This window comes from Equus asinus, chromosome 4 (genome assembly GCF_041296235.1).
Source record: "Equus asinus isolate D_3611 breed Donkey chromosome 4, EquAss-T2T_v2, whole genome shotgun sequence".
Lineage (NCBI taxonomy): Eukaryota > Metazoa > Chordata > Mammalia > Perissodactyla > Equidae > Equus > Equus asinus.
The window spans coordinates 49888449-49905188 of NC_091793.1; the positions used below are offsets into that span (position 1 = coordinate 49888449).

The following is a 16740-nucleotide window of genomic DNA, read 5'->3' on the forward strand; positions in this document are numbered from 1 at the left end:
CCCCCCCATTAAGTGTGCTGTCCTAAGTAAAGTCCTAAACTAACTGAACAGCCTGAAAACTGACCTCCTTACTTCCATTGTGTGTACTTGTCTATCTTCCCAACATAATGTTACAAGGGTTACCTTCCTTCATATTCTTCTCTCCTGCTGAAGAATTCATGCTCTCCATCCCCTACATACAGAATATAACCTAAACTTCTCAGCTAAACTTTAAGAGTTTGGCCCCTGCCTATATATCTGGCGATTTCTCTTCTTCACTTGCACCACATGCACTAGCCATCCTGGAACCTTCCTTAACACACTCCTGCCTTTGCTTATTCTGATCGTCTCTGCCTGGAATGCCCTCCTTCCCGAGATGTCATGCTATGAAGAAGTTCTATTCATCCTTCAAATGTCACCTTATCAAGAGCTTTCCTTGACGTTCCCTGATAGAATAGCACTCCCACTCTTCCCATCACTCTGTCCCCTTTACTTTTCTTCATAACACTTATAACATATTACATAGCTCTTTGTTCGTTGAATGTCTGTGCCCTGGCTATAGAATATAAACTTCTAAAAAGAGAGCAAGAAACACATTTGGATGACCAGTAATATTTGTTGAATTAGTTGAATTTAATCCTTCAGATGCCATTCGATCTCATCTTTTCCTCAGGAGAAAGAGAAATAGCCTTGCCCTTTCAGAGCAAGGATCACTATCCAGCTTTTATTACCTGTGTTCATATATATCTCAACCCCACTAGACTGAAGGGATTGTGGTTTACTCATATTTTTATCTCTTGTAACACAGAATGAACACTCAATACAGCTATATTGAATTGAGCTGAATCCAATGTCAACAGAGATCTGCAAACAATCAAAGCCTTCCCCAATCTACTGAACTAGAGTATCTTCAGGATGGTACATTAGGAGGAAAATGAGAATGACTGAAACCGCAAATGATCTTCACTTTGGGCATCTAGGAATCCGGAAGAGACCTTCTTGACCCAGAGGAAACCTGAAATGGCTAGGACCCTTCCTTACTTGGAACCACCACTTTTCAAATTTAATGCTCTGCATATTACTTTTATTTTATTTCTCCTACACTGGCTGAGCCAGTTTTGAGTTGCTGACAAGCTCTTCTTTTGTGCCTCCCATACAGATCCCTATCCAGGCCACAGTGAATTTCAGAGGGATTTAAAATCTTGAGGTGGTGCAAATGTTTCTATAACATTCCTTCAGGCTTTGAAGGAGCTAAACTGATTTTTTTTATTTTGGGTTTTTTTTTTTTTTACTATTATTATTTGGTTAGGTTATACTAAGTTTTCAGGGTCATGGGTTTCCTCTCATGTTGATACTTTTAGATTAAAGGATAACTTGCTGAGTCCCCTTTTATTTTACAGTCAAACGTTCAGTTGGACTCCTCGTGGCTGCTGCATAATGCAGAACTGCAAAAACTGGAGGCTGAGGATTGAGTCCAGCAGATCATCTGGACTGCTTAAACAAGTCCTAGAGTCTTCAATATGAAGGAGTATTTATTTTTCAGATGACCAGAGTTAAAAAGAAATCATTAGGCTTTGATTCTACAATGACATAAATATCTTTGTGTACACGATTTACCTATTTATGCACTCAATAAAAGCTTATTGAAAACCAACTACATACAAAGCACAATGGTAGAGTACAAAAGGTAATAAAACATGGTCCCTGACCTCAGAGAAAATACATTCCCCTACCAAATGTATTCTTTTCACAAGCAAGGGAGTTTTATATGGAAGGTCTTAGTTTTCCTTTTTTTTTTTTTTTTTTTAAAGATTTTATTTTTTCCTTTTTCTCCCCAAAGCCCCCCGGTACATAGTTGTGTATTCTTCGTTGTGGGTCCTTCTAGTTGTGGCATGTGGGACACTGCCTCAGCGTGGTCTGATGAGCAGTGCCATGTCCGCGCCCAGGATTCGAACCAACGAAACACTGGGCCGCCTGCAGCGGAGCGCGCGAACTTAACCACTCAGCCACGGGGCCAGCCCCTCAGTTTTCCTTTTTAAAATCTAATCTAATAGAACCACTATTTTAAGATTATTAACAGATTATGTTTTCAGCACTCTGATGCTACAGAGATCTAATATTAACAAAGAGTCCACTGTCCTCCAGGATGCAAGAGATTGTGAAAGTTCCTTCCCCCACTGACACTCTTTGATTCAATGACTACTGAACCTCCTAATAAAGATGAATAGGAAGGTGATATTGCCTTTATGAAGTTGTACGAGGAAACACTATTATTTGGAGGTACCAGGCCAAGGTGACAATTGTTTTTCATCTGACACCTTCATAAATGTTAATGTTTTTAGCTCTGGCTTGTGAAAACACCTTTCATAGTAAGCAGATATAAAAATCCTTGAGTGTCTTCAGTGCTACAAATCAAATAGTTCAATACTCCAGATAAATTGCCTGTTGTTCAAACTGTCTAAGCCAGTTCTCAAACCTGCATTTATAACAAAGAATTGAATTCCCCTATATCAAAAATCAATTCCATACTATATGTAAGTTATACCTCAATTTAAAAAATAAACATAGTTCATTAAAATATATTTTTATAAAATTTTATTATATTCAATCAATCATATTCAATCAAACATCTATTAATTTAATTTTAACAGCTTACTAAAGCAATTCTATATTGCTGATATATGTGAAGACTTTGGAAGAAATTGGGGCAAAGCATTTTACCTTAAATATAATTAATATTTTTCTATTTTTAAACATAAGATGTCTTTAAGATATAAAGCATCTCAGTCCAAACCTCAAGCTACAGTCAGCAAACATTTTTAGTCAGTAATCAAATATTCTCAGTGCAAAAGAAATCTACCGCTATGGATAGTTATCCCTACGAGAGAGAATACCTTCGGCAGCCCTGTTGTTCCAGATGTATAAAGAATATACAGCGGATGTTCTGAGAGAACAGGAACACAATCATGTGACTGTGCTTTCGCCATCTCTTCATCCCAATCAAGGTCACGACCTGGGGCCAAGGGAACTGTCTCCTGCACAGCAAAAATATAGGAACAGGCATTGAACAAAGGAGATTAAGTCAGGAGAAGAGTGACGAGTGGCTAAATCTATATTAGTCTGAGCATCTGACTGAAAATCTAGGCTGATATAGCACTAAATATCAGATTTATGACTAAATATCTCAGAATCTTGAGTTAAGATAAATGTTCACAAAAAGTCCAACAGTTTGATGCTGGCTTCAACTGAACTGACAAAAGAACGTTTTACTCAAATCTTGGGATATCCTTAAGAAACTCGATGTGATGCAGTCAAGTGTTCATCAACTGTCAGAGCTTAACTAACAGAGGTTTGTGTTCTCATAAATGTATGCACACTATTAACTTTATAAACTAATTTCTACTTTTTGTAACCTATTGTTTTTACATTGGAATGTCTTCACAACGAGATGTCAACCAACGCGTTAAAATTTCTCTTTAAACAAGGGCCATTTAGGAGTAATACTGTGGCCATCTTTCCAAATAAGAGAATATTACATTATTTTCAGGGGTTGGAAAGCAATCTTCTTTTGCTTTTTCAAGAAAAAAATCAATTTTGAAAATTAATGAGAGTATGTGACATCTAAAACGCTATCCAAGTTTGCCTCCATCTAGGTCATTGATTAATATGGTTGAAATGTGTGGGGGTTTCCTTGTTCCTAGAACCAAGATCTGTGTTGTAAATCTTATGATAACAGAATCATGAGTTAGACAGAGTCACCGTAAAAGAAGTTAGGTAGACCTCTTTGATAATGGTGCCAATGAAATAAGCCAGATATATGAAGAGTACGGAATCAGCTTATGAAAAAACTACTCTAATGAGGAGTTACAGCTATTCAAGTAGAGTTAAGACCTGGTACATGACTAGTCATTTTCTCAAATGTTAACTCAAATAGCACATCAGAAAGTTGATAGCTGGTGAAGTTGTTAGTGTGGGCACAAGGCAAGGCTGCACATTCCTCAGGGAAAGTTAGCAGATCCACCACGTAGAGAGTGTATGTAACCATTTATTTCATCAAGGGGATCCCGGAGCTAAGCCCAGAATCCAGAGATTTAGAAAAGCCAGGCCATTTCCATTTTTCAAGTTCCTTAATATATTAATCAGAGCTGTAAAACATGGTCATCCATTTAAATGGGTACATTTACAAATTAACATTCCAATTTAACATCACAAATACGATGCCTATATGAATAAACACATTGACTGATAACAACTCGAAGTGATCTTCATGAAGGTGAAGTTTTAGGGCCAGCTGGCTTCTCCAGCCTCACCCTGATATGTCTTGGATGTGCCATTTAGATAAATAATAATAGTTAACTACGACCAAATTCTATATTTCCATTTGTTTTTATGCATCAGATAAATGCGACTAATTTCAAATTATTAAGCCTCTGACATCACAATTACAGACGTTAAAAAATTATCACCCTGCATAATGAAAAATGTCAACTGAGTGATCACAAAACCAATTACAGATGAAATGAAATGAGGACTTGAATGAATGGTTGTTCTTCAGGCTAAGAAGTTAAAAGGATGTGTAAAGAAGATACGACGAAAGGAAGAGGGAGAAAAAAATCAACATGAGCTTTTACACACATACATTTACTTCTATAGACATGTCTTTCCTAGTTGTTATCATTTTTTTTTTTTTTTTTTGAGGAAGATTAGCCCTGAGCTAACATCTGCTGCCAATCCTCCTCTTTTTGCTGAGGAAGACTGGCCCTGAGCTAACATCTACACCCATCTTCCTCTACTTTACACGTGGGACACCAGCCACAGTATAGCTTGCCAAGCGGTGCCATGTCCACCAGGGATCCGAACCAGCGAACCTGGGCCACGCAAGCAGAACTGCGAACTTAACTGCTACACCACCGGGCCAGCCCTTCCTAGCTGTTACCATTCTTAAAAGGCAATACCGGGAGAGCAGCAGCGGTGACTGAGGTCATTCCTTTGACTCTGTCATTGCTTGCCTAAGGCTTAGGAGTGGTGTCCAGATTTTTACTTCCTCTGACAAAATGCAATCCTGGCTAGTGAGAAGTACCACCAAGCCTCATAATTTGTGTCTCTCTAAACTCAAAGCAAAGCCAGTCCACTGGGCTTAATCACTGCCTAAACAGCAGGTCTAATATGAAGGACAAGAGCCATCCAAAGCCTTCATCTAAAAAAAAGATAAGTCAAAGCAGAGAGAAGTGTCTCAAGAAAAAGGGAGAGGGAGAGAAAGTGAGCCAGTTATGGGAGGGAGACGAGGGGCAGTGGATCTCTACCTATTAAGACAAGAGAAATTTGCATTAGAAAAATCTGATTAGGAAGCATTGATACCCATATCTAGCGTGTTAATAAAGTAAAAGAAATATCACATATCTTGTTAATTCAAAGTCACGAAGGCGGAGTTCAAATCCTAGCTCCACCACTTATTCGATGTGACTTTGGGCTACGACCTCTCCATGACTCAGTTTCTTCATCTGTTAAAAGGGCCAGTTAATAGCATCTACTTCACTGGTTTGTGAGAATTGAATAAGAGGAAGTATTTGAAAGTACTCAGCATTGGGCCTAGCATAAGTTCTTTGTAAATTCTACACGAATCCATCTATGTGTGAAGAGTACACACATTCGCACATAAACACGTGTGTGTGCGTTCCTGCTCTTGCTCCAATCTTCTCTTACCCAAAACCTTCTTTATTGCTGACTTTGCATTCCCTGATGTAACAGCAACAAGTCTTTTTTTAAAATATGCTTGAGGTCATCTAAAAGAAACTTAAAATTTTTCTTCAGGACAGTAAGAATATTAAAATCATTGAGTGCGAAGCACAGATCACTAAAACTTTGCACAGGAATTTAATGTGGTAAGGGGAATTGCTGGCTGGTAATCAAAATGACAAAGTTTTAATGCTCTCTGTTTTTATATCTTGTCATTTAAGCATTTTCTGCAGATAACCTCTCAAGTGTGCCACAAAATTATACATGAGTCTTTGCACTCTTGTAATTTTTCTTCTGCAAAAAAATTTTAATCTGCTAGAAACCCAAGTGGATCTCATCATAAATAGCTGGACACTTGCTTGGATGTAGAAATAAGGTGATCATTAGGTCAAGCATACTAGGAAAAGCATTATAAAATACTTTCATTGATGCATTATACGGCTTTTTATTCCACCATGGATCACAGAATAATTTATTTGTTTAGAATATTCATATTTTGTTTTCTTGTACGTATTTTTTATTTCTGGACTGAATACCTTTTCTAAAGTTTTTAGAAGACATTTTACATATAAATTAATCACACTTCACCACAAGGCAGGATAGCTGGAGGTTTAAGCATGCAAAGCACATGCATTCAGATCATGACCTTGACCCTTACTAGCCGGGCAAGTTACTCACCTCTCTGTTTATTAGATTCCTCTTCTTTAAAATAGGAATAATGCTATCTCCTAGCTCAGAGAGTTATCAGGAAGATTTTAAAAATTATCCGTTAGCAGAATGTCTTAAAAATCATATGGTAAGCAGTATAAGCGTTTGATAGTATTAATACTTTGTTATAACTTAAATTAATGTATGACACTACAATAGAATCCACAGAATCCATAGACAATACATAGAATCCAATTCATTAAATGGGTATTTCTGTGTTTCAATTTTTTTGTTTTAAGTTAGTTTATCATAAAGACAGAAACTATCTTTAATACACATTCAGGAAGTATATTTAATGGTTTATAAATCAAGTTTTTCTTTCAAATGGTCCAAACTAGAATCATCCTTAGCACATCACCATAAGCAAGAACCAAACTCAGTATTCAGATTACCATATTTGGACGATTGTAAATGAGAATTTTATCTGGTTTGTGTTGTCCTATTCTCAGCGCTTCTTCTATAAGTGGTATGTATTCTACCCTCCTTCCAGGTTCAATGCCAAAGGATGCTGTAACAACCAACTTGGGCTACAAGGAAAAAGAAATAATTGAGAAAGTTTAACAATCTTAATTAAGGTAATCACTATATTTCAGGCGCAGACTGGCAGTTTAATTTTTCTAAAAAAATGTTTGAATGATTCTGTTCTCTATTGAATAAATGACCTGAAAATCAATAAACTCTTTCTAAATGTTGTAACTTAACCACTTCCACATAAATTTCACTTACCTGTTCAAAACTGAACACTGAGTGATGCTTTTGTCTAATAAGTATGAGCTGTTAAAAAGACTTTCCAAAGACTTCATTCAGGTAGGTGGATTTGCCATGAAAGGCAGAGGTGCTCCCTTCCAGAGGCGCCCGTCACAGCTGCTTGTTGCTAAAATTGTAGCGTTTCTTAGGTGGGGAGGGCCAGCCCAGCCACGGCCATGAGGGAGCATTTCTAAGTCTTTTAATGGAGGCATGTCTGCTTAAACGCCTAAAGAGACCACAGAAGGAAGGGACCCAAATCTCCCAAAATTCTTTTATGATTCTTTTCTCATTCTAAATACATACTCATGTTCACCAAATATTATATTTGTAATTTTGTCATATTTTCCTTAAAACAGCCCCTAAGTGATTTAAGTTTCGTCATTAAGGCACACTTAGCACTCTTCTTTACCTGCCAAATTGCTAGTCATTCTTCAAGATAAATGCAGATGTCGCCTAAGTGTCCCCTGGGGTTACTCTCCCTTCCTCAGAACATCCTGGCCAGGCCTCAGATGTCTCACAGTAGTCAAAATACTCTTCCATCCACACCACAGCTCTCCAAGGGCAAATCCGGATCCCATTTATCTCTGTCTCTCCTAAGCCTGGCACAATGCTTGCCATACCATAAGCTCTCAATAAGTATTTGTGGAACTGAATCAAAATTCTCATTAATTTGCAGGAATAAACATGTTTTCATTCTTTAGGCACACTGTTTCTTCACCAAGAAATCCAAAGAAAAGGAAACAGATAACTAATTATTCAGGAGACAGGTAATCAATCCAAGACAGTGCAACTGCTCCTGAATTCTGATTTCTGGTTACAGTACATTCCGTCCAGGGGAGGTTTCTATTGTGCCAATATATGCATATATAGTACTTTCTGCTTTTCAAATATTATTTAATATTCATGGCGCTAAGGCTCCGTGCAGTTACAAAGCTTGCCCCAGGTTACAAGTGGCAGAATCAGAACATGGACCAGTTCTGTCTGATTACAGAACCTTTCTCTTTCCACTATATCAAGCTGTCTTTTAAAAGGAAAGAAAAGAAAAATTAGTCTTATTTTCCTTTATTACATTTTTAAAGGTCAGACATTTGAATACAGTTCACATTTTAATATCTGTAATACAAAAATAGATAATATTCCTCAAGCTTAGAATTCTGAATATATGAAAGTAAGTTACATATCAAATTAAAAACATATGTAGGATATATCCAAACTTTAATAATTTAATAACGTCAAAATTGGATTCTTCCTCTAGAGAAACAATTCCTTTCAATTTTCTATTAATAGACTTCTATTGGAGGTTTTATTTGGTCTAGACTGACTTGTTAGAATACATTCTTCCCATCTTCATCTGTTAAAATAAAACTTTTTCTTCAGCCTATTTCTTTGAAAATCATGACATTAAAATCATCCCTGATTCCAACTATTAATTCTATCCAAATATCCCAGATATGTATCTCTGTCTTCAACCTCTCGCCTTTAATTTGACCTGCCCAATGGCCTTGCCCATAAGAACACGCACTGATTGCCTAAACTCCTTAACAAGATGATGTGTGTTATGTGTCTGATTATATGTGTCTGTGATTATATATGTGTGTGTCTGTGTGTGTGTGTGTGTGTTAGGAATGAAAACTCCTCCAGTGGCATAGCATAAGTTTTATAAATCTTTATTGTGTTATATATCTCAATTTTCCCACATCGCCACATAATACACCTCACGCCTTTATTCAAATAGTGTTTACAATTTCTGTAGCTAAAAGCCTGGAGTCTACAGCTTTGTGAGAAAAGTTTCCAACTGCCCACTGATTTGCAGGTCAATGACTGATATTTTCCTCCAAAAGCACTAAGTCAACATGTTTTAAAAAGAGAAAAAGAACAAAAAAGAATCCAGCCAGTTAGCCCATAAACCAAAATTCCTAGTTCTAATAACTGATCTGTTACCAGAGGAGGTCAGATATGCCAAACTATCCTTTATGCCTAGCACTCAGGGAACCCTCAATACACACTAGTTCCCTTCCTTGTGAAGAATGTCTCATCTAGGGCTTGTAAAGCTCTAAAGGTCAACCATTTCTTACTCCTGGAGCGACCTTCCTTCCTTAGTCTTCCCACTGCTGTTCCTCTCCTGCACATTGTCCATTGCTACACAAACAGACCACCTACCAAAGGTTCTTATTCCAGCCTCCAGCCTCTCTCCCACTCACATCGTATTGCAAGACTTGCCTCCTCTTAACATTGCATGAAACATGACACTTTGCTCAACGACTTTGACTGGTCAACGTCTACAGGATCCAGTTCAGACAAAAGCTGCCTCTGCAAGCTCACCTTCTCTCCCTCTTCAGTCACACTGGGCCATTCACTGTCCTCCCACTGAATTTTGCCCTTTCCTGCCTCTAATGCTAGACTCATATTCTTTTTCTCTTCTTTTGGATTCCACAACATCACTGTCTTCAGCTAGCTGAATCTTAGTCAAGACCTAACTCAAATCTCAGCTCTTTCAGAAAGCCTTCGTCAGCCACTCCAACGAAAAGAGATCACTCCTTCCTCTAAATCAGGGGTCTGCAAACTACGGTTGAGAGCCCAACTCTGCCCACAGCATGTTTCTGTCAAGTTTTACTGGCACACTGCCAAGCCCTTCATTTACGTAATGTCTAAGGCCACTTTCCTGCTACAACAGCACAGCTGAGCAGTTGCAACAGAAACCATGAGACCTGCAATGCCTAAAATATTTACTGTCTGGTAACTCACAGAAAAACGTTTGCTGATCTCTGACCTAAATTCATAGAAAAATAATAGCATCTTTTTTTAATGAGTACTACCTGCCAGGCACTGTGTTAAGTGTTTTAAATTCAATATCTCAGTGATATTTCACAACAGCCTTATCAAGTTTATTTTAGTACGCCATCTAATTATGTAACTCCACCCCTCCTGGACAACCCTTCTTCACCACTGTTCTACACCACCATTCCAGGAAGTATGTGTCCCATCCATTTGACACGTATCATTTATTGCCCAGTTCCAAGGTTAATGTCAGGCACATAGTAGAAGCTTAATATATGTTGAATGAATAAGTTAGTTACTTTTCTTGTATGTCTTATACATTCAAATATATAGCAAGCTAACTTGAAAGGTATGCACCCTATCTTCTATTTTATATTCCTCACAGCATCCAGCAAGATGTCTTTCATATAGAACTGACTCAATAATAAATCTTTGGTGAATCAATATATGCCAAAGAAAAAGTAAACTTTAAGTATTGCATTTGAAAGGAGGTTCTCATAAGCATAGCTTGCTCTTGGACAATTCATTCACAGATAAATACGGCTGTACTACTTGATTTCTCCAAATAAAGCACTTACCTTTGCATGATCAATGCGACTACTTAGTTCTTTGGATGCAAATCCCCCAAATATGAGACTGTGGATGGCTCCTATCCTTGCACAGGCCAGCATGGTATACATCGCCTGTGGGATCATGGGCATGTAGATAACCACAGTGTCACCTTTCTTGATACCATGTTTGACCAGAACACCAGCCAGTTTAGAGACCTATAACAAAATCATTAGATCAGCAAAGTGTTTTCTGTGTTATTTCACTAAACTTCTAAGTTAGGCAGTAACACAAGAAGAGGATCACCCTCTTGGTAGTGGATTCAAAAAGCCTGAGTAAAGCATATTTGACGATGATGATAAGAGTTTAGATAGTGACAATAATAACAGACATCTGTATTATAATAATTGACTACAAACCAGCTTACTATTATTTTGCCATATGAACTTCATGGCTTACAACTGCTTAACTGTTGATTCAACAACATATTTACTGAGAAACTGTTACGTGCCAGACATTGTGCTCAGAGTTGAGGAGACAACAACGCAAAACAAGAACACGAATATGTTCCCGTGGAGCTTTTATTTTAAAGAGTGTATCTGTCAAGTGAACAGAAAGATAAAATAATTCGAATTTAAATGCACTGGCTTAACTGGTGAATGAAACAAATAGACGTGTTAAGAAAGAAAACATCATTATACATTTATAAGGTAAATAAGACAGATTCTGTTATTATTATTATTCCTGCTTAAAAGATAAGGTAATTAAGGCTCAGAGATAACAAATAGCTAACTTGAGGTCAGAGAGCTAGTAAATGGTGTAGCCAGCACACCATCACACGTCTTTTGACCTCATATTCTTTGTCCTCTCTACTGCCTCAAGCCAATTATTTTTTCTTTATAGTTTTTTATGCTACTTACATAGTATAATTATACTAGATAATAGTATAATAGATAATTATACTAATTTTCTATACAAAATGACTGCCCTCTATATTGAGACCAAACATACAAACTTCTTTTTACTTTTAACATGTGTTTTGGGGACCAAACATCCAAAGAGGAAATATCTCTTTCCTCTTAACATGAGTTTTTGCAGTTTTTAGTAATAAAGGCAAAATAGATCATAAGCCCATACATGATATAATTTACTACAAGAAACTCTTCCATGGGCAATTATAGCAGGCTGAGGGAAGTATGCCCCCATCTAAGTGAGAAAGAAGTTCAACATTCTTCCATCTAAAAAATATGCATTGAGTACCTGTACATGCCAGACACTGTTTTCTGATAATATCAGGAAACACAACAAGACAAAGATCTCCATCCTCAGAGTCCTGATGTTTTAGCAGAGGAAAGACTTACAATAAACATAAGTAAATTATGTGCTACGTTAAAAGGTAATCAGTGCTATTGGGGGGGGGGGAACAGAGCAAGGTAGAGGGGCCTGGGGACTGGGAGTGCAGGGGATGTGATTCTCAAAGGGACAATCAAGGTAGACCTCACTAAGGAAGTGACATTTTAGCAAAAGCACACAGAAGGCTGAGAATAAGCAGCTTCTGTGAGTATACTGTTTCAGGGAGAGAGTACACCAGTACAAAGGTGTGAGGGGGCTCACGTGTGATGTGATCAAGGAACAACAAGGAGACCAGGGGAGCTGCAATAGAAAGAACACCTGAGAAAGTGGTCGTAGATCAGGTCAGAGAGAGAAAGAAGGGGCCCGGAGGGATCCCACGGGCAGCTGGAAGGACTACAGCTTGCCTTTGAAAGTGACTGTTCAAAATAAGGAACAGAGGGGGCTGGGAGAAGAAATTAGGCCACACGGCTATTTGTGGTTCCTTTCATTTCACTCTGGCTCTCTTACTTTCGAACAAGTTCAAAGGATTCTGAATCCTGATCATTCTTCCTTTTTCTCCTTATTCACTTCCTCTGTGCAGTTGGGGAAAGATGTGGTCAAGTTTAAGGGCTCTGGTGAAAGACAGAAAGTAACAAACAACTATCTCAGCATTTTATTCTCCCCTATATAACAGACTATAATTTAGTGCTATTTTTTAAGAACTCAAAGCTGCCCAGCAAAAAGTTATAAGAAAGATACATTGAAGTGATACAAATCATGAACTAAATTCCATATGGAGCTCAAGAATCAAGAAAAACACTGGAAAGTTGTATTCAAACCCTCCACGGGCAGTCCCTGCAGAAAGTGGTCATGCCCTCTGATTACTGGGCGTCCCATTGAAGGTACAGCACTGGGAGAAACCAACAAGAAGGGTTTCTCTTATTTACAGCTACAACCTTAGCATCTTGAAGAGTGTCTGCTGTTGAATAAAATTAATCTTCAACCAAGACACAATCTAGCAACGATTCAGTAACTTTATATTCCAGTCTCACTTCACAATGTTGCTGGAAGATGCCCAAAACTTTCCTGTCCTCTGAAAGAAATGACATCAATAAATTCAAGACCTCTTTCAAAAGAAAGATCTCAAAATGGACAAATGTGGTCCCAGATGTATTTAAGTTTGGGCCATATCACATCTTAAAAAATTGAGCCACCATACTAAAATTAGTAACTTTTATATACAAATCAGATTTCCAGTTTCTCTAGAAAAATTGGAAGATATAGCAACACTGGGCCTGTGTTCTTGAATGACAACCATTGAACCTGATGGTCAACGGCTGGCTTTGCCATAGAACACACAATTCCCTGGGGATATTTATCAGAGCTTACATTTTTCGTTCCATTCTGAGTTTAAAATATATTCTTTTATATTCTGTTTATGTTATTTGCTTACACAGTAGCTCTGTAAAGACAGAAGTGTGATATACACCAATAATTGATTTTTGTCCCACCCACTTGTCCCATTTCTGTTATGTGCTCGGCTCCTGTAGGCATCTGAGTTGTTAACGAGTGAAGACAACCTTCAGTCACATTAGGTTGCACTAGGTCGTTATAACCACTAGATGGCGTGCACATGGCCTTGTTAACCTTGCTTCCTGCAGCTACTCCTCAGTGTTTTGGTAACTGCCCTAAGCACACCAGGAAAAGCTGCACACGATCAATAGAGAAAATTTCTTTTTCAGTACTTCCCAGGGTTAAATGTCATTCCAGTAAAATTTTCCTTTGTAATTTTTAAGTTAAAAAAGTAATAATATATATATTTATAGATATATGAAAATATGTTTCTGGTGAGACTTCTAATAAACAGACTTATGAGAAACAAAATATTAGTTCATAGCAGCAAAAAAATAAATGGACATTGACTTAAGATGAAAATATCTGAGAATGTTTCATTAGAAAGTATTCCTTTTCAATATTAAATCTAGAGTTGGTTAATATGGGAGCCCCAGAACAGAATACTTAATAGTCTTGTCTCAGATGCAGATAAATCATTTTGAAGATAAGTGTAGGCAACAGTGAGCAATAAGAGGAAAAATTTAGAAACCTCAATCATCTAAGATCTCATATTCACTCAAATAAAGTAATTTAAACCTTGAAACTTCAACATAAGGGGCAATTTGATTATTGCTATTTCAGGGTTCACCTTGTTTTTCTTGACTTTCAGATGGAAAATTACCAAAGAGAAGGAAAATAAATATTAGTTTAATTCAATGTTATAGTCTTTTCCTACCACAGATGTCTGAGTGTAGATTTATAATTTCTATTTTTATCCAAAGAGAAAATATTTAACATATGTCTCATATAATCTATAGTTCTCAACTGAATAACAAATCATACCATTCACCCAATCCATATTCATCTCTGTACCTTCTTAAAATTGTATTGTAATCTACCAACAATTTAACAGTTTTATATCAGGCACACACCAGCAAAACTGGTTTTCACTCTGATGTCAAGGGCTATACACAAGCCACTACAATCATGGTCAGGCCGTGCTTCCTGCTCACGTGGGGATGTGATCTGTGAAGGAAGCCTGAAGAAACACAACACATGTCTACATCCATTTAGATACCACATGGTTTCCTTCGTCCCATTAGAGAGTATATGAATTAGCCATTATTTGGCACTAATTTAAAGCCATTTTAATATGTAAGTATCCTGCCGTTGATTCAATTTATATAGACTCTCTCTGCATCCTATATTAAGTCTGCAAATGCAAAACTGAGAAAGACATGGTCCTAACAGCAAAGAAACCAGGAGTCAGAAAAAATAACATACATAAATGTTATATGTTATACATACACACATACATATAAAATATACACATATTTATATGTATGCATAATATATGTTGTCATATTACCGTAAATTATAAAATAAGAAAATGCAACAACAGATATTTATGTAATGTAAAATGATAGACGTATATTTGGTTTATTCACAACACACATATATTTATACTTTGTTTAGTTACAAGTAAAAATATTAAATTTTACAATCATAAAATGAAAAGATACTAGCATAAATAATGAAAAAGAATTTAATAAAACTTCCATGTATTCGTTCTGGAAAATTTCATTTAAAAACAGTCTGTGAGTATAACTTCATGACCAACCGCCCATGACACAAACATAAACATTAGCCAAAATTGACCAAAGACTATGTTCTATAGAGTAAATTAGTACTTGCTTCACAAATAGCAAGTGTGTCCATCTAAAGAAAACCATGTTTGCATGACAAAGATAGTGTTGGCATCCAAATTACAGTAAAAAGATAACAATCACAGGAAACCTCAGAGCCACGTCAAAGAAAATTATATGAAAAAGAAGAAAACAGAAAACATATTTTCAAGTTGCAATGATGATGTTACACTGAAAACCCTGGTCTAATCAATCACAGAAAATATAAGTAATTTAAAAACAAATTATAATATCTGAGAAAACAGTTTACTAAAATTCGAAATAAACGATCTATTCTTGAGAACATATGAAATTTCCCTTAGGAAGAGATGATTACCTAAAATATAATCCACATATTCAGTGAATCATGTGTTCCTGTAGGCACACACATCATACACACACATTCTTGGATTTTTTTACTTGTGCACACAAAGAGCTATCAAAAAGATAAAAATTTATCTCTAATGAATAGTTTTGTTTTATTTTTTGAGGAAGATTGGCCCTGAGCTAACATCTGTGTCCGTCTTCCTCTACTTTATATGTGGGACGCCTGCCACAGTATGGCTTGATAAACAGTGCATAGGTCTGCACGTGGGATCCGAACTGGCAAACCCTGGGCCACGGAAGCAGAGCGCACAAACTTAACCACGACACCACTGGGCTGGCCCCCTATTTATTTATTTTAGAGTCAAGTCCTCTGTGTTGCTTTTTTTTTTTTAAGATTGGCCCTGAGCTAACATCTGTTGCTAATCTTCTTTTTTTACTTCTTCTTCTTCTCCCCAAAGCTCCCCAGTACCTAGTTGTATATTCTAGTTGTAGGTCCTTCTGGCTCTGCTATGTGGGATGCTGCCTCAGCGTGGCTTGATGAATGGTGCTAGGTCCACACCCAGGATCCAAATCAGCAAAACCCCAGGCCACTGAAGCAGAGGGTGCGAACTTAACCACTCGGCCACCCGGCTGGCCCCAAATAGTTTATTCTTTTGGCCATGCCCTTACTATGCATCTAGCAAATACCTATGAAAAGAACCAGTGAAACTAAAACTGCTTAAGATCTAAAGTGGTACTAAAACTATCTGTTTTGAAAGTGAATCTTTCAGGAATGTAAATATTTTCATATACTGTAACTTTTTAAGACAGTGACAATTTATTAGATACGGCATTGAGATAATTTTCACTTAAATACCACACTATGCTTTGTTGCTGTTATTAGTGTCCTCAAGTTGATTTTGACTCCTAGGGACCCTGTGCACAACAGAGCAGGACCCTGCCTGGTCTTTTTGTGCCATCGTCTCACATTTCGGTGCGATATCAGACAACGCTGTGCTATTGTTCATAGGGTTTTCATGACCAATTCTTTCAGAAGTATTGCCAGGTCCTTCTTCCTACTCTGTCTTAGTCCGGAAGCTCCACTGAAACCTGTCCACCATGGGTGACTCTGCAAGTATTTGAAATGCCAGTGGCATAGCTTTCAGCATCACAGCAACACACAGTAGCCACAGTACGATACCCCACAGAACGGTGGTGAGGTTCCCTGACTGGGAAACCAACGTGGGCCACAGCAGTGAGAGTATTGAATCTTAACCACTAGACCACCAGGGCTGGCTTATGATACTAGACTAAGTCAATTTAATTATGAGATAGGCCTTTAACAGCAGCACAGTAGAGGTGATGT

General features: G+C 37.4%; 1 protein-coding gene across 3 annotated transcripts in view; it reads right to left on the minus strand.

Annotated features, from left to right (window-relative positions):
* Positions 1-16740, minus strand: part of ACSS3 (acyl-CoA synthetase short chain family member 3) — a 167430-nt gene that overhangs the window by 95852 nt on the left and 54838 nt on the right. For 2 of the 3 annotated variants that reach the window (XM_070507241.1, XM_070507240.1), the window contains exons 3-6: positions 10527-10715; positions 6816-6950; positions 6394-6447; positions 2874-3014 (exon numbers count right to left, since the gene is read on the minus strand). In XM_070507241.1, coding sequence (XP_070363342.1) covers positions 2874-3014; positions 6394-6447; positions 6816-6950; positions 10527-10715 — 519 coding nt within the window. The remainder of the gene's footprint in view (positions 1-2873; positions 3015-6393; positions 6448-6815; positions 6951-10526; positions 10716-16740) is intronic. The other variant, XM_070507239.1, reaches the window with a different exon arrangement.